The sequence below is a fragment of the Alligator mississippiensis genome, chromosome 1 (assembly GCF_030867095.1).
Source record: "Alligator mississippiensis isolate rAllMis1 chromosome 1, rAllMis1, whole genome shotgun sequence".
Taxonomy (NCBI): domain Eukaryota; kingdom Metazoa; phylum Chordata; order Crocodylia; family Alligatoridae; genus Alligator; species Alligator mississippiensis.
In genome coordinates this window covers 123850568-123867218 of record NC_081824.1, presented here as the reverse complement: position 1 = coordinate 123867218, position 16651 = coordinate 123850568, and the positions used below count along the sequence as shown (strand labels likewise).

The 16651-nt window shown below is 42.0% G+C and overlaps 1 protein-coding gene across 2 annotated transcripts in view; it reads right to left on the bottom strand.

Moving 5' to 3' along the window:
- PHACTR2 (phosphatase and actin regulator 2) overlaps window positions 1-10638 on the bottom strand; it is a 245001-nt gene extending 234363 nt beyond the window's left edge. For both annotated transcript variants that reach the window (XM_014605548.3, XM_019488385.2), the window contains exon 1: window positions 10467-10638. In XM_014605548.3, coding sequence (XP_014461034.2) covers window positions 10467-10623 — 157 coding nt within the window. In that variant the 5' untranslated portion in view covers window positions 10624-10638. The remainder of the gene's footprint in view (window positions 1-10466) is intronic.
- Between the last annotated feature and the right edge of the window lie 6013 nt (window positions 10639-16651).

Genomic DNA, 16651 nt, shown 5'->3' with positions numbered 1-16651 from the left:
CGTCAGCCAATAGTTTGCAGTTGCAGTATTAGCAGAAACACTACTGAAACATAAAGAAATGTTTGGAAGCTTGGAAATGAAGGACTTGTATCTACAGTCTCCCTGTCACATTCAGGACTGCCGCTGGGAAAATGAGACTCACCCACACGCTCCTGCCCCAGTGTACTCAAGCTCCACAGCCTTCACTCTCCAAAGATGGGGAGCCTGAAATCAGCACTGTGACATGCTGAGCACTCCTCTCAGATGCTGCTCCCAAGTTTATATGCTAATTGCTGTGCTCGGGTGCATGAAAACAGAAGCAATTGGGTGAAGCTAATTTTCTCGATGGTGGTCCTACATTGACAGGGAGTCTGTATAGACAAGCCCAAAGATGTTGCCAAATAAGCACTTGTGGAATGATTCTATGGGAGTCCTTGGTAAAGTACTGGCTAGATAGAGGCTTAAAACTATGAGCAGGCCACTGCCTCTTGGTGTTCAGCTCCTCCCTTTTGTTCAAGGAAACAAGACTGTGAGTATATATTTTTGTGAACAGAACTGAATTAAAAATACCTGCCTCCATTATCAATTACTCCTCCAAGTGAGAACAACCCCCAAGACACCAAAAACTGGCTAACTCAAAAGGGTAAGAACCTTATACGGGTAAGACCATCTATTAAATCCAACCTTTCTAAGCCTGCCACTATTCATTTCCTACTTTCAGTCAGAAGCAGGAAATTGCAAAATTTAAGAAACGGTCACTGCTTAAAGCAGTATTTTCATCCTAAATAGTGGTAGAATTCCGATTTTCAGATGACAAGTTTCATTAGATCAGGGCTGTTCAACTTTAAGTGGCCAGGGGCTACATGCAGTGTGGGCCGCAGCAGCACGTGTTGCCCAGGCACCCTGGCCTCACTCCCAGATTCCTGGCCACAGGCTCCCCCTGACACCTCACTGAGTGACCCAGGCTGTGGGTTCCCCTGGTACCATATGGTACACCACACTGTGCTAACCCCGTGGGGTTTGGTGAGGAAGCAGAAGCTGGATGGAGGAAAGGAGAGCCTGGAGACACCAGCTGCTGCTGCAGCTGGAGACAGGGGAGCAACGACTAGATGGGAACCCAGATTCTCAACCCCCACCCCCTGTAGGTCACATGCAGCCTGTAGGCTGTAAAATGGATGTCCCTGCACTAGACCATCAGTGCTGAAGACACTTTAAAACAAATGGTAAGCAATGAAACTGGGCAATAGTAAAATAAATAAACAAACATCACCGCTAATTATCCTCACTTGCAAAGTTTAAATATAGATGCATGTGTTTAGAAACAAAAAACACTACAATTTGGACGCAGTCAACTGCAAATGTACTACAACCCATTCTTTACTGTGTCCACAGACAACAACAAAAAATACATCTACTGCTTCAACTCAGTGTCTATAATTTACTTCTACAAGGTGTACATTAGTCACAGATGTTTGGAGGCAATGCTTATCTACTAGAAACAAAAAAAAGAAAGGCCACAATGGTAAGTGGACTCACTTTACATTTTATTACTTCAGCCAAATCTAGGTTCTTTCCCCCCGAGCTTTACAAACATGCTTTTTAAGGTTCAGAAATACTTTTCCACCATCCACAACATTTAACAATGAATTCCCCTCCTTTCATGACTCCTTAATAGGTTTTTTGTTCCTTTCCTATGACCACAAAGATGCTAATGAATCTCCCCCTCTTTCATGCAACTTCTTTCCACTCCTATTTATTTACAACTTCTAATTGTCACCTTGTAGTATCTAGCAAATTTATTTTGCATCCGGTGGGCCATAGTCCCATTCAAAACATATTGCTTGGAGCTCTGTAGGTCAAAATGCCCATATAGTTCAGTATACGGCTTTGACCTGTGAAGTCTTAGAAAGGATAAGATTTGGAGAGTCAGGATAATGACGTAGCAGATGCAGAGCTAGACCCAGATGAAGGGTCACCAAAAGCGCAGCTGGAAAGTCTGGTACAAGAGTGATTTATAAAAAATAAATGAGATTTGTTGAAGGCTGTGAAAAATAAGAACATCAAGGGCCTGTCTGGAGTTCGGAGAGGGATCAAGACAGAGGTAGAGGCATGGGGAAAGAGAATGGGGAGTATCATTCTCAAGATTCAAAACAGTTTTAATAGATGAACCTTGGGGCTTCGCCCAAAATTGATGTACCACCTCATTTACTATCTCACAAAAGAAACAAACATCATTGAACTGTAGAACTAATCCAGTCTCAAAGGGATTTGAGGTGGATGTTTTTCCCCTTTTTTATGCAAAGTCAAGTTTGGTGAAAAGGGGATAGTACTCTCTTAGACTCCACTTTTGCTTTTTTGAAACACCTCCCCAGTAGATCATGCAGATATTTCAAAAATGAAATCTGCAGGGCCATCAGTAAAATGCCCATTGTAACAAATAATATTATTTTTTAAGTATTAAACAAATACTCCTCTTTACAGTGACAGTAACAAAATCATCTGGCAAAGAAATGGATTACAGGAAGTATTTTACCCTTACAGACTGTGCCCATGCCTACACAAGACACTGACTGTTCAGTCATTTAGTAGTTGCTTATACAAGTACTAAATGACTGTGCAGTAACTCGAGTTACTGCACAGTAGCTCTAACGAATGTCTTTTTCATGACGCTACTGCGCAGTAACGTTGTATCACAGTTGTTGCCATGCAATGCTACTGTGCAGTAGTATCAGGCTACTGCGCAGTCAGCGTCTTGTGTAGACGCATCCTTTATATCTGATAAAAAGACTCCATCCCTTACTCTTCCTCTTCCCTCCTACCCCCCACACCATTTGTTTGACTTCTCCAGCTGTAGGAAAATAGATTTAGAAATAACATGAAGAACAGAATGAACTGTATAAAGGTATCCCAGAAAGATACAGAATAAGAAACACATGAGAAATGACAGAAGATAGACTAGCATGTCATTACTAAAGCACATGGCAGGCTATGTTGCAGTTTTAACAAAGCTGTACTAGAAAGTTCTCCACTGGAGGACGGACAAGTCAAGCTTTCAAGGATTGTTGGCTTTGATCTGATAAAGCTTCTGGTTAAATGAAGTCAATGCTAACATTTCTAAAGCCATTCTACCACAGATTTGATTCCTTCAAGGTTTAGCAGAATTTCAATGCTTCCACCTTATATAAACTGATGAATCCTAAACATCCTAATATTTTAAAGGCTTTCATAGAGTTTAACAGCTTGACTTTATATATTAAAGCCTAATTCTGAATCATACTAGTGTAAACAAGAGCAAGCCCACTGAAATTGAGAGACTTATGAGATAAAACTGAGAGCATTATCAATCTCTTACTGTTTGTAAGTTTCCTTCAGTTAATTACAGAATAGCAGTCCAACTCCTTAAATGTGGCAGGAAGAGCACAACGTCTTCCACATAAAACGGAAAGCATCCCTGGTTCTCAGTATTTTCCAGACATGACATTTCAAAGATAAATAAAAGGTAATTGAACCCAGGACACTGAACTCAGGGTTTTTCATTAACTGTTCTAGGGGAGATGACTAGTTTAATAGATTTTCTCTAGAAAATGATAACTTAAGCATCTTTACTATAAGTAGCAACAAATGATACTGGGCAAATAAAAGGACTGTTATTGAAGGCTATGTTATTGCATAAGGAGTATAACGGTTATACCATCAGTCAAACTTAAGCCCCATCCCCACATATCAAAATATACTTTATAATGAGAGGTCTTATTATCACACAGAGCAAGAGCAGTGTTGGTATTGATTAAAATAAATAGCTACAGAATTAGTTGCATAGAAAACTTTTTACACTGGGAGAGGGAACTGCCCCCAAGACCCCCAAAATAGAAAACTGTTGTCAATTGATTGAAGTGATATTTCAAAAGTCTTTGCTGTTTAGAAGAGAAATCTAGACACCTGGATAACAATTTACCACTTCACAGGGAGACCTATAATTTATATAGGCTGAACCACTGTCTGAAAAACAGGAAACAGGAAATGGTTATTTAAAAAAAAAATGGATGTTGGATGTTGTTATTTATTTTGGATGTTGTTATTTATTATGTATTATGGATGTTATTTTGGATGTTGTTATATATTATGTACATTATAAAAAAACAGAAACAACTTCCCCTAAAAAGCTACATTATAGATGGGTTACAAATCTCTCCCTGAATCTTACATATTATACCTGGTTTCTATTTGAATATACATTTATGACCTATACACTTCTAGCAGTATGCAGCTCATTCTGCTTCCCTCAAAGGGATGGCTTTTTGTGAAATGACAAGGGAAATTAATAAACAATTGATTTAAACAATTCAACAGTGGATTTAACTTAAATGTTTAAGGAATTAGAAAACTTTAGGAAGAATAATGAGTTCTTACATTCAGCAAAGGTAAAGGAGTAAAACCCCTTTTACTTGAACCTTTAAATAGCCTGCTTCACACTTCAGATGCTATCTTATATTAATAAGTTATTCAGTAAAAGCCACACCCTAGCAGGAAGTTATAAATGCCAAGGGCCAGAGAAACTAAAATATACACAGCAGCAAAATGCTAACCAGATTATGCAGCCGGTAGCTGATGAATGTCTACAAAAGACATATTAAAACATATACTGCAAATGTTTTTAGCCTGCTTTCTACTCAGCTAGCTATTGAGATTGTTATGACATTTATGTAATTTTTCTATCATAGGTTCAAATCTAGAATTTATTTTAAAGCAATGTAGCAAAAATAATGTCATATGTAAACATAATATATATATTTCAGCTTTTAAATCATAGGTCTCCCAATGTACCTCATTTAATCACTTCATATTATCATCAGGGATATACTACAAATATTTTTCTGCTGGGTACAGGAAGCAGAACATTCTGGTAAATACAGTATAAAACTGTCAGTCTAATCTTTTACACCGTATTGTCAAAGTTCATATAAGAAGTTACTAGGTATTTTCTGGTGCCCCCATGTTCCTTGTACATGCTTTAGCTAACATTACGAAAGGTAATGATTCATATAATCCATTGCAAGACAAGCATTATGAAAAAAATACTTTGACAGCTGATTCTTTTTCCTTTGCATAACTTTGACACCATGAAGGATGCGTAAGGATGAAAACAATCAAATTTAACATTACAGGACAATGATTTAACTGTTTTCTAATTATTACAAAGAAGCTCATATTGCATTTTATAAACATTTACACAATAAATTAAATACCAGTAGACTTCTTTTGTTCAGGTTGTAAAGGTAATTAAAAAAAAATCAAGAAGGCTTTAAGAAAAAGATGTATGATTTGTTAGAAACCACATGGATTGTTCATAGTTACTGAGAGTAATTTCTGAATCCACAACCAAACAACTCTTTTTCTTTGTTTTTATAGTCAATTTTCCACCCCAAATTACTTGACTCAGACTTCTTGTAATTTTTGTCCTTTGATCTACACTATAAACAAAGCCTATAGAAGCTTGCTTGAAAAAGTGTGCATTTCATTTATATCTTTTCTAATTTGTATGCAATTATATATAGCATTTGTACAAACAATTATTTCACACTTCCCCAGCATGAGACATTTCTCCCCTGAACTTTCCAGCTCCTGCATCTACAGCACGAGTCCCCCTACACAACATCCCTTCCTAATACACTCATAACATAACTTCCACATGTGTGGAGAGAGTAAAGAGTTTGGCACACTCACATACCTAAGCTATCAAAAACACCTTATTTCAGCTGCATCTGCCAAGAAGACTGCATCCACATCCACCTCCAGAGAGAAAGACATGGCCATAATGATGCACTTTGTGATTTCTTAGCAGTATCACCAAAACACAAGGGAACAGTGATTCCAGTTCACATTTATATTAACCAAATCCTGGAGCCAGTTGAGGGTGGAATGGGTCCTAGATGTTATGCAGCACATCCTGAACACTGCTCTAAATTATCCTGGATTTCCTATGGACCAGTCTGCTTGGTAAGGATTGACAGGTTATACCAGAACTTGACTATGCCTTGCCACTGCTCTGCCAACCACTACCTACCTCTTCCCTGCCCCTTGCACCTCATGATGGGATATGCACGTTGTAGAGCCAACTGCGTAAGAGGTTCTCCATTCTTTTCCACCACTACCAGAGCAGGCTTATACCATCATAGCAGCACATGAGAGATGTGCACACTTGATTCTAGTAGTACCCAAGGAGCAATACTATAGTTCTGTTGAACTGAGCTAGAATAGTCCTTCACCTCAAACCACAGGCAATAGCAGAAGTGCTCAAGGCAGGGCCCTGTTAGATTCCAAATGAATCTGTGAATTCTGCTAAATACCTTGTCACAAGGACACAGAAAATGACAGGACCTCAAGCCTCATACCACCACTTACAAAGACTAGCTAGCCAAGTCCCTAACCAGGCCCTGAAAAATGAGGTTTAAATGATGCTCGGCTATACCTTGGAAAGGGCCTCTAATTTGGAAGGCTTTTCAAGGCTTTTTAATCTTTTCTGAGGCTATACCTCAAATTATAAACAACCAGACTATGCCATCATCAGTCACTTTGAGTAGTATCCAGTTCATCAAATAGCCCCACAGAAGTGAAAGAAAGTACTTGAGAATGAAGGCAATATTCAGCACGATGAAAGATGATACAATGTGGACAGAAGAAAGGAAGTAAGTAATTGACCATTGTTTATCCCAGAAGGATTGGTCCCTTTCAAAAAGTATATATTTATAAATGTGCTACTCTAACAAATAGGGTGGTAGTTAAGATGAGCTGCTATAAAGAGATGGCAGGAAACCGTTACTGCCAACGACAGGGAATAAAAACTGGATTCATTAATCTGCCCAGGTACAGAGATACTGGTCTGGAATAACAGATAGATAGGTTTCATGAGCCAGTGCCAAAACTGCTTTTATAAAGCATACTATAATTTTCCTAACAAGACAGTCTCCATTAACTTTGTCCTTCAACAGTTGATACATAGAGAAGAACAAATTCAGCAGGGACTTAAATGGTGATGGAAAACACTTATGGGATATCAGTTGTTCTCTAAATCAAGGTAAATGGACCAAACTGTTTTCTTTTCCATCACCACAACTGAGATAAAAATCTGGCTCACGGAGACAAAAAAAACACAGGCCCCTTTTCACTTTCTAATACATTAGAACTGGACAGATTTTTGGGAGGGATGAAGTTATCAAAAAAGTACAGATATGTAAAAAGTTGCCTTTCTCTTCTAAATAGGAAGATCTGCAACACATGTTCTGTCACTTAGGTAAGTGAATGACTTACTTTAAGTTAATAAACTGAAAACACTACAGGAAAAGGTAGAGACAAAACTAATAGCCATTGTCCTGTTGTAGCTTTCAGGGCTTCACATTTCTGTTATGTTTGTTCACCAGGTTATTAGGAGAAGAAAAAGGAGGTTATTTTTCATGGAATCACTGTATTAAAACCATCAGATTAAAAATTAAACAGCTTTGAATTTTTTATGCACATTTTCCTTTTTAAAAAGGGACTCAACAGTTGTGTTCCAGTGTAGAGTAGCCATCTCCCTTGTGGTGCACAATATCTCTTTGTGGATAAAACACAAAAAGCAGATATGGAGAAAAGAGAGAAGTGAAAACAGAGAGGTAAAAAAACTCATTAGAAGGAACAACTTTTGTCAGTTGCTGACAGGAAATACATCCTCAAAAAACATTAAAACAACAACAGCAACAGACAAGGACAGTGAGAGAGAACTAACTTGCTAATGCAATTGAAGGAAAGTATTACCATAACAAAAATCTTTGCCACAATTAACAGTTCTTTGTTTATGGTCTAAGCAGACAAGCTAAAGACTATGTGGAGAGAGACCTAACCACATCAGTAGTCAAGCTGGGACACGTGGCTGTGACAAGTAGCTTACAGAGCTGCTGTACTTCTTCTAGGTCCCCTCTCTTGCTTCATGCTAACAACTTATCCCTTGTTATCCAGTGGAACCATTGGCAGCACCCTTCAAGAGTCCTACTAAATTTTCTCTGACATAATTTATAAGTACAATTTTAATAAAGAAAAGGTAACTGGGAGTCAGAGATGCAGAAATTGGCAGCACCCTTCAGAACAGCCAACATTGCTGGCATAGGGCAGGGAGGACAGCATGATCCCTTCTCCTAAGAGATGTTGCAGCAGGACTAGTAGTCACTTTGCACTATACCGCCCTGAAGCATGATCCTTCATAGTGATGTGGCACCTTAACAACTTTATCACAAGACGGTGAAGAAATAGCATTACAGAATCCAAAGCAGTTACAGCCAGATCCTCAGCTGGTGTAGAGAATCATAGAATTGTAGGAAAGTGAGGCTAGAAGGGACCTCAGGAAATCACCTAGTTCAGCCCCTGCTCAAGGGGAACTGAAAGAGCTCCATTTAAGTCAAAGGAACTTATATCAACTTAGGATCTTTTCAAAGTGTGATTAAAGATAGGGAGACCTGTAGTGCAGCATGCTACTAATTTTTGCTCTTTTTTTAAAAACTGAGCCTCCAGAAGGGACATAAAAAACCCCCAAAGAACAACCTTTTTTCACTTTGGCCACTTTCAGATATCTACAGTACAGACTGGGATGGGATCTTCATCTGCTTTCTTTTTCTACTTGAAATTCAGCCTTAGAAGCCTGTTTGTCTGTAAGAGCCAAACTTATACTCATAGATACAGACACATGCAACTTCTAGAAAGTCAGTGCAAGAGTATTGTTTGTCTAATTAAATATTTTTTTTTTGCAAAAATCTTGTTGGTCTAATAAACGATATCATCTCTACTGTGAGTCCTGAGTGCAACAGTAAAATTCTGAAATCCAGAAATAGAAAAGAGAATTTTCTGCCACAATTTTTCTCCCATTTGAAATCTACCTGTGCAATGAAACATTAGGAGCATAGGACTGGAAGGGGCTTCTTGCACTATCAAGTCCAGTACCCTGAGTTCGCAGGAAATCATTATGCAAAGAATCCCCAAATTGCCACTTCAGACCCTCACATCCACCTTCAAGGCACAATATCTGAAACACCAGCAACACCTTATAACATGCTAGAGGTAAAAACAGGGGAGATAATGGCCCTGAACTTGTGGGGAAGTAACAAATAGTAGATCCTAGGAAAAGAAGCATGTATCTCACCACAGAGAAAGGCAAAAGCTTCTCCGGTCCTTGCCAATCTGACCTGGGGAAAAAATTCCTTCCTGACCCTGGTGATTGGTATGATAAATGATGTGTGAAAGATCTGAGGGTAACACATTTACTCAAATAGTATTTTTAAAAGTTTCAATGAAGAGCATAATGCAGTAACACATTAAAATAAAATTCCTAGTTTAAGCTATAAACTGGGGCCTTTATTCAGCTAAAGGTCAAGGGAAGTTTTACAGGGGGGATGAATTGGGCTTCATGTGAGTGATGCATTCAGTCTCACCTGTCTGCATCTGGGGACCCTTCAGAGCTCCCATGTTTTTTTCATAGCTATGTGGAAATACTCACATGAGATACTATGATGCCAGTTTGAAAATCTAACCCCACGTAAACAAAAGAGCTATAGCTTTGACATGAAAGAAAACACAACTCCAGTAATAAATCAACTGAATGATTAAGGGGTCCCAGACTACATCCCTTAAACAGACAACCTGCATGAACCGACATGAATGTTTTATCAGAACCAGGGTTGATGTTGACTGTCTGCCTATCCTGAAGGCCAAGGGGATCAGTGGCGCACACAGCTCCAGGATCAGGCTGCTGTTGAGAGAACAGCGTAACCCTCACAAACTGCAGACACATTCAGGTCTCCAAGCAAGTCAAGCATATTGCTGCGCTTCATCCCCCTACTTAGATGTGCCTGGGAGCTTAGAAACAGGCTTGGAACAAACTTGCAAACCAGAAAGGCGAGCTGTGGAGCAAGCTGGCTGGGGAGTCAGGATGCAAATCGAAAATGCCTCTGAACCAAAACACCCTGCTGCTGCTGCTGCATCTTTTGCACTGGTAAGGCTTGTGCACAATGCTGACTTCAAAGAGTCTTAAAAGCCGGATCCAAATCCCCAGCTGGATCAACTACTAGCACTGCCTTCCCTTCTGGGGGCACTTGCCTCGAGGGCTGCCCCCTGGGCAATGCGGAGCGCCCAGAGCCCAGGGAAGCGAGTGATGTCTCTGTAGGTCCTTTCCACTCAGGGGGAGGAAAAAGCCCCCCCAGGCTTTTCCACTTGGGCGGGAGGGAGATGTGCATGGAGAAGCCCCCAACCCCTTCACTTGGGGGGAGATGCGCATGGAAAAGCCCCCCAGCCCTTTCCACTCAGGTCCTCTCCATTCAGGAGGGAGATCTTTTTTGTTGTTGTTTAATGGACGATATTTCGTGTTTCAAGCCAAGTCAGTCAAATCCATTTCAAACCCGCGAGTCGGGCAAGAGCCGTAAGTGGAGAGAGACGTGCATGCAGCAGCCCCCCAGGCCATTGCTTACCTGAGCCCGTCATGTTGACCTTGAGCAGGTTGCTTCTCCGGGAGGAAAAGAAGGCGGAGATGTCGCTTTGGGAGCGGCCCCGCGGGCCAGCATCGCCCTGTGCCAGGCAGGGGGGCGGCGGCGCGGCCGCCGGGGAGCTGCCCTTCCTGCCCTCCATGCCCCGAGCACGGCCCGCGGGCTGCGAGGCGCCGGCAGCCCCGAGCAGCAGCCCCGATGCTGATCCGGGCAGGGCGGCTCGAGAAAAGTTTGCACAGGAAGGAGCCGCCCACTGCCTGCGAGCTCCTCTCCGGCTGCCCCCGGGGATGCTCTGCCCATCCCTGGGCTTCACGCAGCGGGATGTGCCCGGGGGATAAGATGGACACACAAAAACACAACCCCCCCCTGCACACACATGGGGGCACGCCAGGTGAGGACCTTTCCCACAGCCCAGCTTACCCACCCCGTGGTGGTTATAGGACTTCGCCTTGCCTTACTCCAGCAGCTGGGTTTCCCCCCAAGGGGGCTGGAGATCAGGAAAAGCAGAAGGGCAGCATTTGTGCCCACTTTCCAGAGGCGCAAGCGACCCCGTGCTGCAGAGGAGTGGAGAATGACAGCCCGTCTGTGCCGGGAGAGGACATCATTGAGGTGCAAACCTGCTACAGGCTTTTCCTTTTGCCAGGACTGCAGAAGCAGGAGGGCTTGACTCCACTTTTACTTTCTGCTCCCCGGGAACAACAAAGGAATGGTCAGTGAGAGCAGAGTTAAGGCAGGGGCAGGATCACATTTCTTGTGCATGCAGGATGCCTTCTCTCCCTGCCTCCCTGCCCACACAACAGAGGATGGGTAGGTACTGAGATGAGTCAAATCTTCTAACACAAGCAGATTTCATATTAAAAGGTTATTTTTCTAGGTGTCACAATACATCGTGTAACGTAAGGAAGGTGGCAATGTCATACCCTCACATTTGCCTACGTCCTTTTCTCCTTGAAATCAGAAGCTTTCAAGATACTTTCCTAATTCGCAGCTCATAAACGGCATATACACAAAATGTGATAGTTTCACTACTTTGGATAGACATTGAAATCCTATATATTACAGGGTTTGAATGGGAAAGATTAGCTATGGAAGTATAAAAGTTGACTAAATATATTACATGGATTGTGGATGCTCTACTAATGAGAGTTTTATTTAACCAGCTGTATGACACACTTCAGAATATTTTTGCAGCTATTGCTGCTAAAACAGTTTGAAGAGTTGCTGTTTTTATGCTAGCTGAAGAGACTAAAATCACTAAGATGTATTTATTGGCTCTGAATTGGATAAGATCTTGGCCCTGACAAAGGCAGTGGCAAAACTCTTATTGACTTCCATGGGGCTAAGATTTTACCTTGAGATATTTCTAATGAACCCAATGTCATATATTTGGGTATTAAGTATAAGATAAAGAGTGACATTCAATTTATATGAAAAAGAGGTTAGTGTCTATGGCTCCTCTTTTAGCAGCTACTCCTTAGGAACCATCTTCCTTTTTTCTTCCATTCTTCCACCTCCACTTCCCCCTCTTGACAGACCATCCCTCAGGGTTGAAAAGCTAGGGCTCCTCTAGTTCTCTTTGGGCAAGGCAATCCACAGTCAGAGATCTTCCACTGAAGTTTTAGTTAGTATAACCTTGCCTGGACTGTCCCAGGCTATTCATGACCTGTTCTCACATGTCTTCACATAGCTTCCTGTGTGGTCAGCGACACTGCTCTAGTTTTACACAAAACCCAGATCAAGCAGTCTTGATCAAGAAGTCTCTACATGAACATACTGGAAAATATTTACCAATTGTATTATTTCCTAATTAAATGTTGTAACATTGCAGATGTGACAGCAGGCTGGGGATTTACTAATCTCACACTGGGTTTAAGAGATTATACTGGGGCAACTGTAACATTTCCTAGATCTAGTTAGTTGAGGTCCAGTGTATTACAATACACTTTTGCATACTTTTATAATCTATTAACTTGCTTTATTTGTGACAACTTCAATGGATACAATCAAATAAATTAAATGAAATACACAGTACCTGATCCAAAGCCCATAAATTTTCATTCATTTTCTGAGGGGTAGATGGGGCTGTTTTTAATTCAAAGGGCTTAAGCCATAGAGCAGTGGTAACTTAGGTGTGTTGTACAGCATAGTACTATTTTTTACAAAGTACATGTAAAAATCCTACATATAGGGAACATTTAGTTATCTGAGATCTTTTTGGTGAAAGACAGATCAAAAGAATACTCATGTTTGCAGAATATGAAAAACTAAAAACAAAGAAAATGAAAGTGTAATGGAAAGTAACAAGACACAGGAGTCTGAAAATACATGTTGAAAACAAAAAGACATCTAAACAAATGAGGGTAAAAGAAAACATCCTACAGAAAGTCAGTCAACATTGAGAATTAAAAGGCAGAACTAAAAGTGAAAATTCACGTGCTATTTTTAAATTAAAATACTCTTATAAATCAGAATCACATGGAATGCTAGTCAGAATGAATGTTGTCATGGAAGCAAGTGTTTCATCCAGACAATACTCAACATATTCATCAAAGCATATAAGTAAAAATATTTGTAATAACCATTACACTATTTGGAGTAAATGCAGTGTTTTTGACTGTCAGCTCTGGAGGATGAACAAGAAAAGCACTTTCAGTGAGTTCTCACTAGATGAGCTACATGAATGGGGAAGAATTACTTTAACTGACAGGATCTCGGTTGTGATGATTTTTGGAGGTGAAAAATTGCCTAGTAAGAACTGGAATTAAATCAATTCATTATACAAAATGTGTCCAATAACCATTAAAGCCAACTGAAACAGAGTAATCAGTTCAGACAGAAAAAGAGCCAAAACAAGCATTAGCCTAAAGGAGCTAGAAGCATGTCCAGGAGAGTGGTGGGAAGGTTGTTTGAGGGAGGGGGTATATCACCTTTTTGCATTTCCAGAGATGGGCAGCAGCATCCCTGGGCACAATACCCAGGTATTATATAAATAATGGCAAGTGGGGAAAAAAGAAAGAAAACTTTTTTTCCTAAGGGAAATGACACTTACAATCTCCAACAGGGTCAAGGAGCCAAAGGCGACCTTTTCTTGACTTCAGTCCTGGGTACCGACTCATCTTGGAAGCCATTATCTACATCAGGGCTCCCAGGCCACATGTGGCCTGCAAAGGGTTATCATATGGCCCTTGGCTCCCAAATAGCTACTGCTTCCCCTTGTTCCAGCTGCAGCAGTAGCCAGGGCCTTTAGGCTCCTTCTCCCTCCCCTGGCTTCCCCACCCTGACCCAGCCACAGGGGTCAGGACAATGTGATGCGGTATGCAGTGCTCCATAAACCAGCAGCTCAGAGTACCTGTGTGGCATAGTGCCACAGGGGAACTCCAGAGCTACAGGTGAGGTGGGGTACTGTACCATGTGGGGGCTTGTGCACAATGCAGCAGGAGAGAGGTGCTCACCTACACCTGCAATGCAATGGAGCGGGAGAAAGATCTCCTGCCTACATGTAGCATTTAACCTGGGGGACCCATGGCCCCTGTGGTGGGCTACCCCTGCTGATGTGGTCCATGGGGCATATGGCCCAGCCACTATGAGTAGGACAGCCCTGTTTTACATGATTTGCTGAAAAGAGGCCCAGAGATATTAACCAGAAGGAACTATGTCCTCTCATAGTCTGTGTCAGGGGTAAATGACTAACAGGAGGTAGGGCTGGCAGGCACCAAACCAGCATCCCATTGGCTCAAGCTCCAGGACCAGAAAGACCTAGCTAATTGCAAAGAATTCTGCAAGTAGGCAGTGAAGAAGAAATGATCAGATCAATAGAACAAATATTCAGACATTGATGGAGAGGGCAGAGAATATGCATGTGATGTGACCAAAGCAGAACGAGTCAACTTGTGCAACTAAGAACGTAGGGAGGAGTGAGAGAAAGCAACAGGAAGAGTGTTGGTGAGGGCAAATGGTTTATTTTTTGGCCCTTATTCAACTATTGCTTATGCCCAACACTGCATTTGGGAAACCGAGCAGAACAGCTTGGCTGTGCAATGTTTTCTGCAAAAGAAGGGCCCTTGCAAAGTCCTGTCAGTGGTAGCACAGGAAGGCATGCATGTGGGAGAATTAAGATTCAGGAGACAATGTGAAGGGGCGAAGTGAGGAGTAATATTGGGTATAATCATATTGCGGTCCAGTCATTTCCTTATGGCCCTGAGGTAATGGGGAAAAAAGTAAAAGTTCTATTTATGTTTCAGTCACTTTTCATTATGGTGTGGCAGAGGAGGATGAGCTGCAGAGGAAGAGGAAACACCATTACTGAACCAGCATGGTTTGGACAGAGGCAAACTCATAGGACCGGGGATCTGCGATGTCTGCCCTGGAAACTGCCTGTCAGCATTTAAAAAGGAAGCTGTAGATTCCACTACCATCTCTTGAGACAGCATCATGGGAAACAGTGCATGATGCATTCCTCACGGGGTCACACTGCCCCCTCACTGCTAAGAGTCCAAGCACAAGGCAATGCTAAATAAGGCTAGGGCCAATGCTAAATAAGGCTGAGTGCAATAAGAAATTATTTTTTTTTTGGGCCTGTTGAAATATACTAAACATACCTATAATGCTCAAGGAGACAAGCCAAGTTCAATTTTGGCCTTTACAAAACAACTTATTTGGTTGAAATTTCATTGCAACAAAAATGTTTTGACCAACTCTAGTGATAATTGCATGATTGCCATCTACCCAGGGGATGGCAGACAGGGAGAGGTGATCAGTACCATAGCAAGAAAGTTTGGCACCCAGGGCAAGCCCACCACAGCAGCCCATCCTCGCTCTGTACACAGATCCAGAGGGCACACGCCTCCCCATGCTTGCCTGGGTGTGCAGCAGCAGCAGGAGCTGCCCCCCATCCCTGTGCTCCCCCAAAATGAGCCGCTCACAGCTCTGTCCCACACCCCACCCCAGCTGGGCAGCACCTGTTGATGCCCCTTTGCTTCTGCACCTGGGGCAGTCACCCCACTCGCCCTTCCCTTGCTACAGTACTGGAGATGGAGCACAGATTACTTCCAGTTACAAAGCAGCGTGTGTTGAAATAGGGTAGAAATCCCCCATCTCCAAGCTTATGGGGATATACCACTTGACATACATCTTATTTTATAATTAGAGACAAGCCCAACACTCATTCTTCACCTGGTAGATTCACGTGCAGCCAGCGAAAGAGCTTTGCTCTTACTCTACTTCTCTTGTCAATTGGTTGCATATGCCAACAACCTCTCATCTTGTATGAAGTCCCACCCACTGAGTCTAGTCTAAGGTTTCAAGAGGCAATGATTTTGAGATGACAGATAAACTTTCTGACAATTTCTTGCTGCTGCATTAAATGGAAAAGACCGACGTGCATCACAGCAATGCTAGAAGTGTCAAGAGATGCTACCTATCAAGGCTCACATGCCCAGGAGCAGTAACACAGATTACTGCTCCAGTGTTTCCAGAATTGTTGATTTTTCCACATGATCTTAATGGGCCTTGAGATAAACAAAATTCATGTGCCCAACAGATTTTTCAGTCCATCAAGTCAGAAGCCTATTTCTATTGCTGCCGTGGAACCACCAATTATTCTATTATGTTTTTCTTAGGTAGGAGAAGGCTGAGTAGCATCTGCTGCAGGTGGTAGTGTGTTCCCTGCCACTTGTGGCCCATAATGAGGAGAGTGCTCTCTTGGCACCAGTCCATTACAGAGAGCTTCCTGAGTCTCCCTGCCCTGAGTGGCCTATTTGTACATTACAAAACAAATTTCCTGTATCACAGATAAAAACGTTCCCAGAGTCAGTGCTGCAGTCTTTTTATGGCATTCCATGTTTACAAGAAAAGGCTCAGTTGAGTGCTCTTTGCAGAATACAAATATCTATCCTATGCTGATCTTCAACAAGCACGAGGCACTGCCTGTACTCCTTTAAACTTTTCCTATTTCTGATACCTTGTTCATTTTTGAGGTTGATGTGGGTTCTCTCTCCTCAATGGCTGCCACTGAAGACATTTTGGAGGAGGACAAGTGCAGGTAGGTAGGGCAGTACTGCATTTGGTTACAATTGGGCAGAGCAGTGGGCAGGCACCAGAGCTTCACGTGGCAACTGGATTCTGACAATTCTGGCAGCTGTGTGCCCGGCTTGGAGTGGAGCAACCCAGCA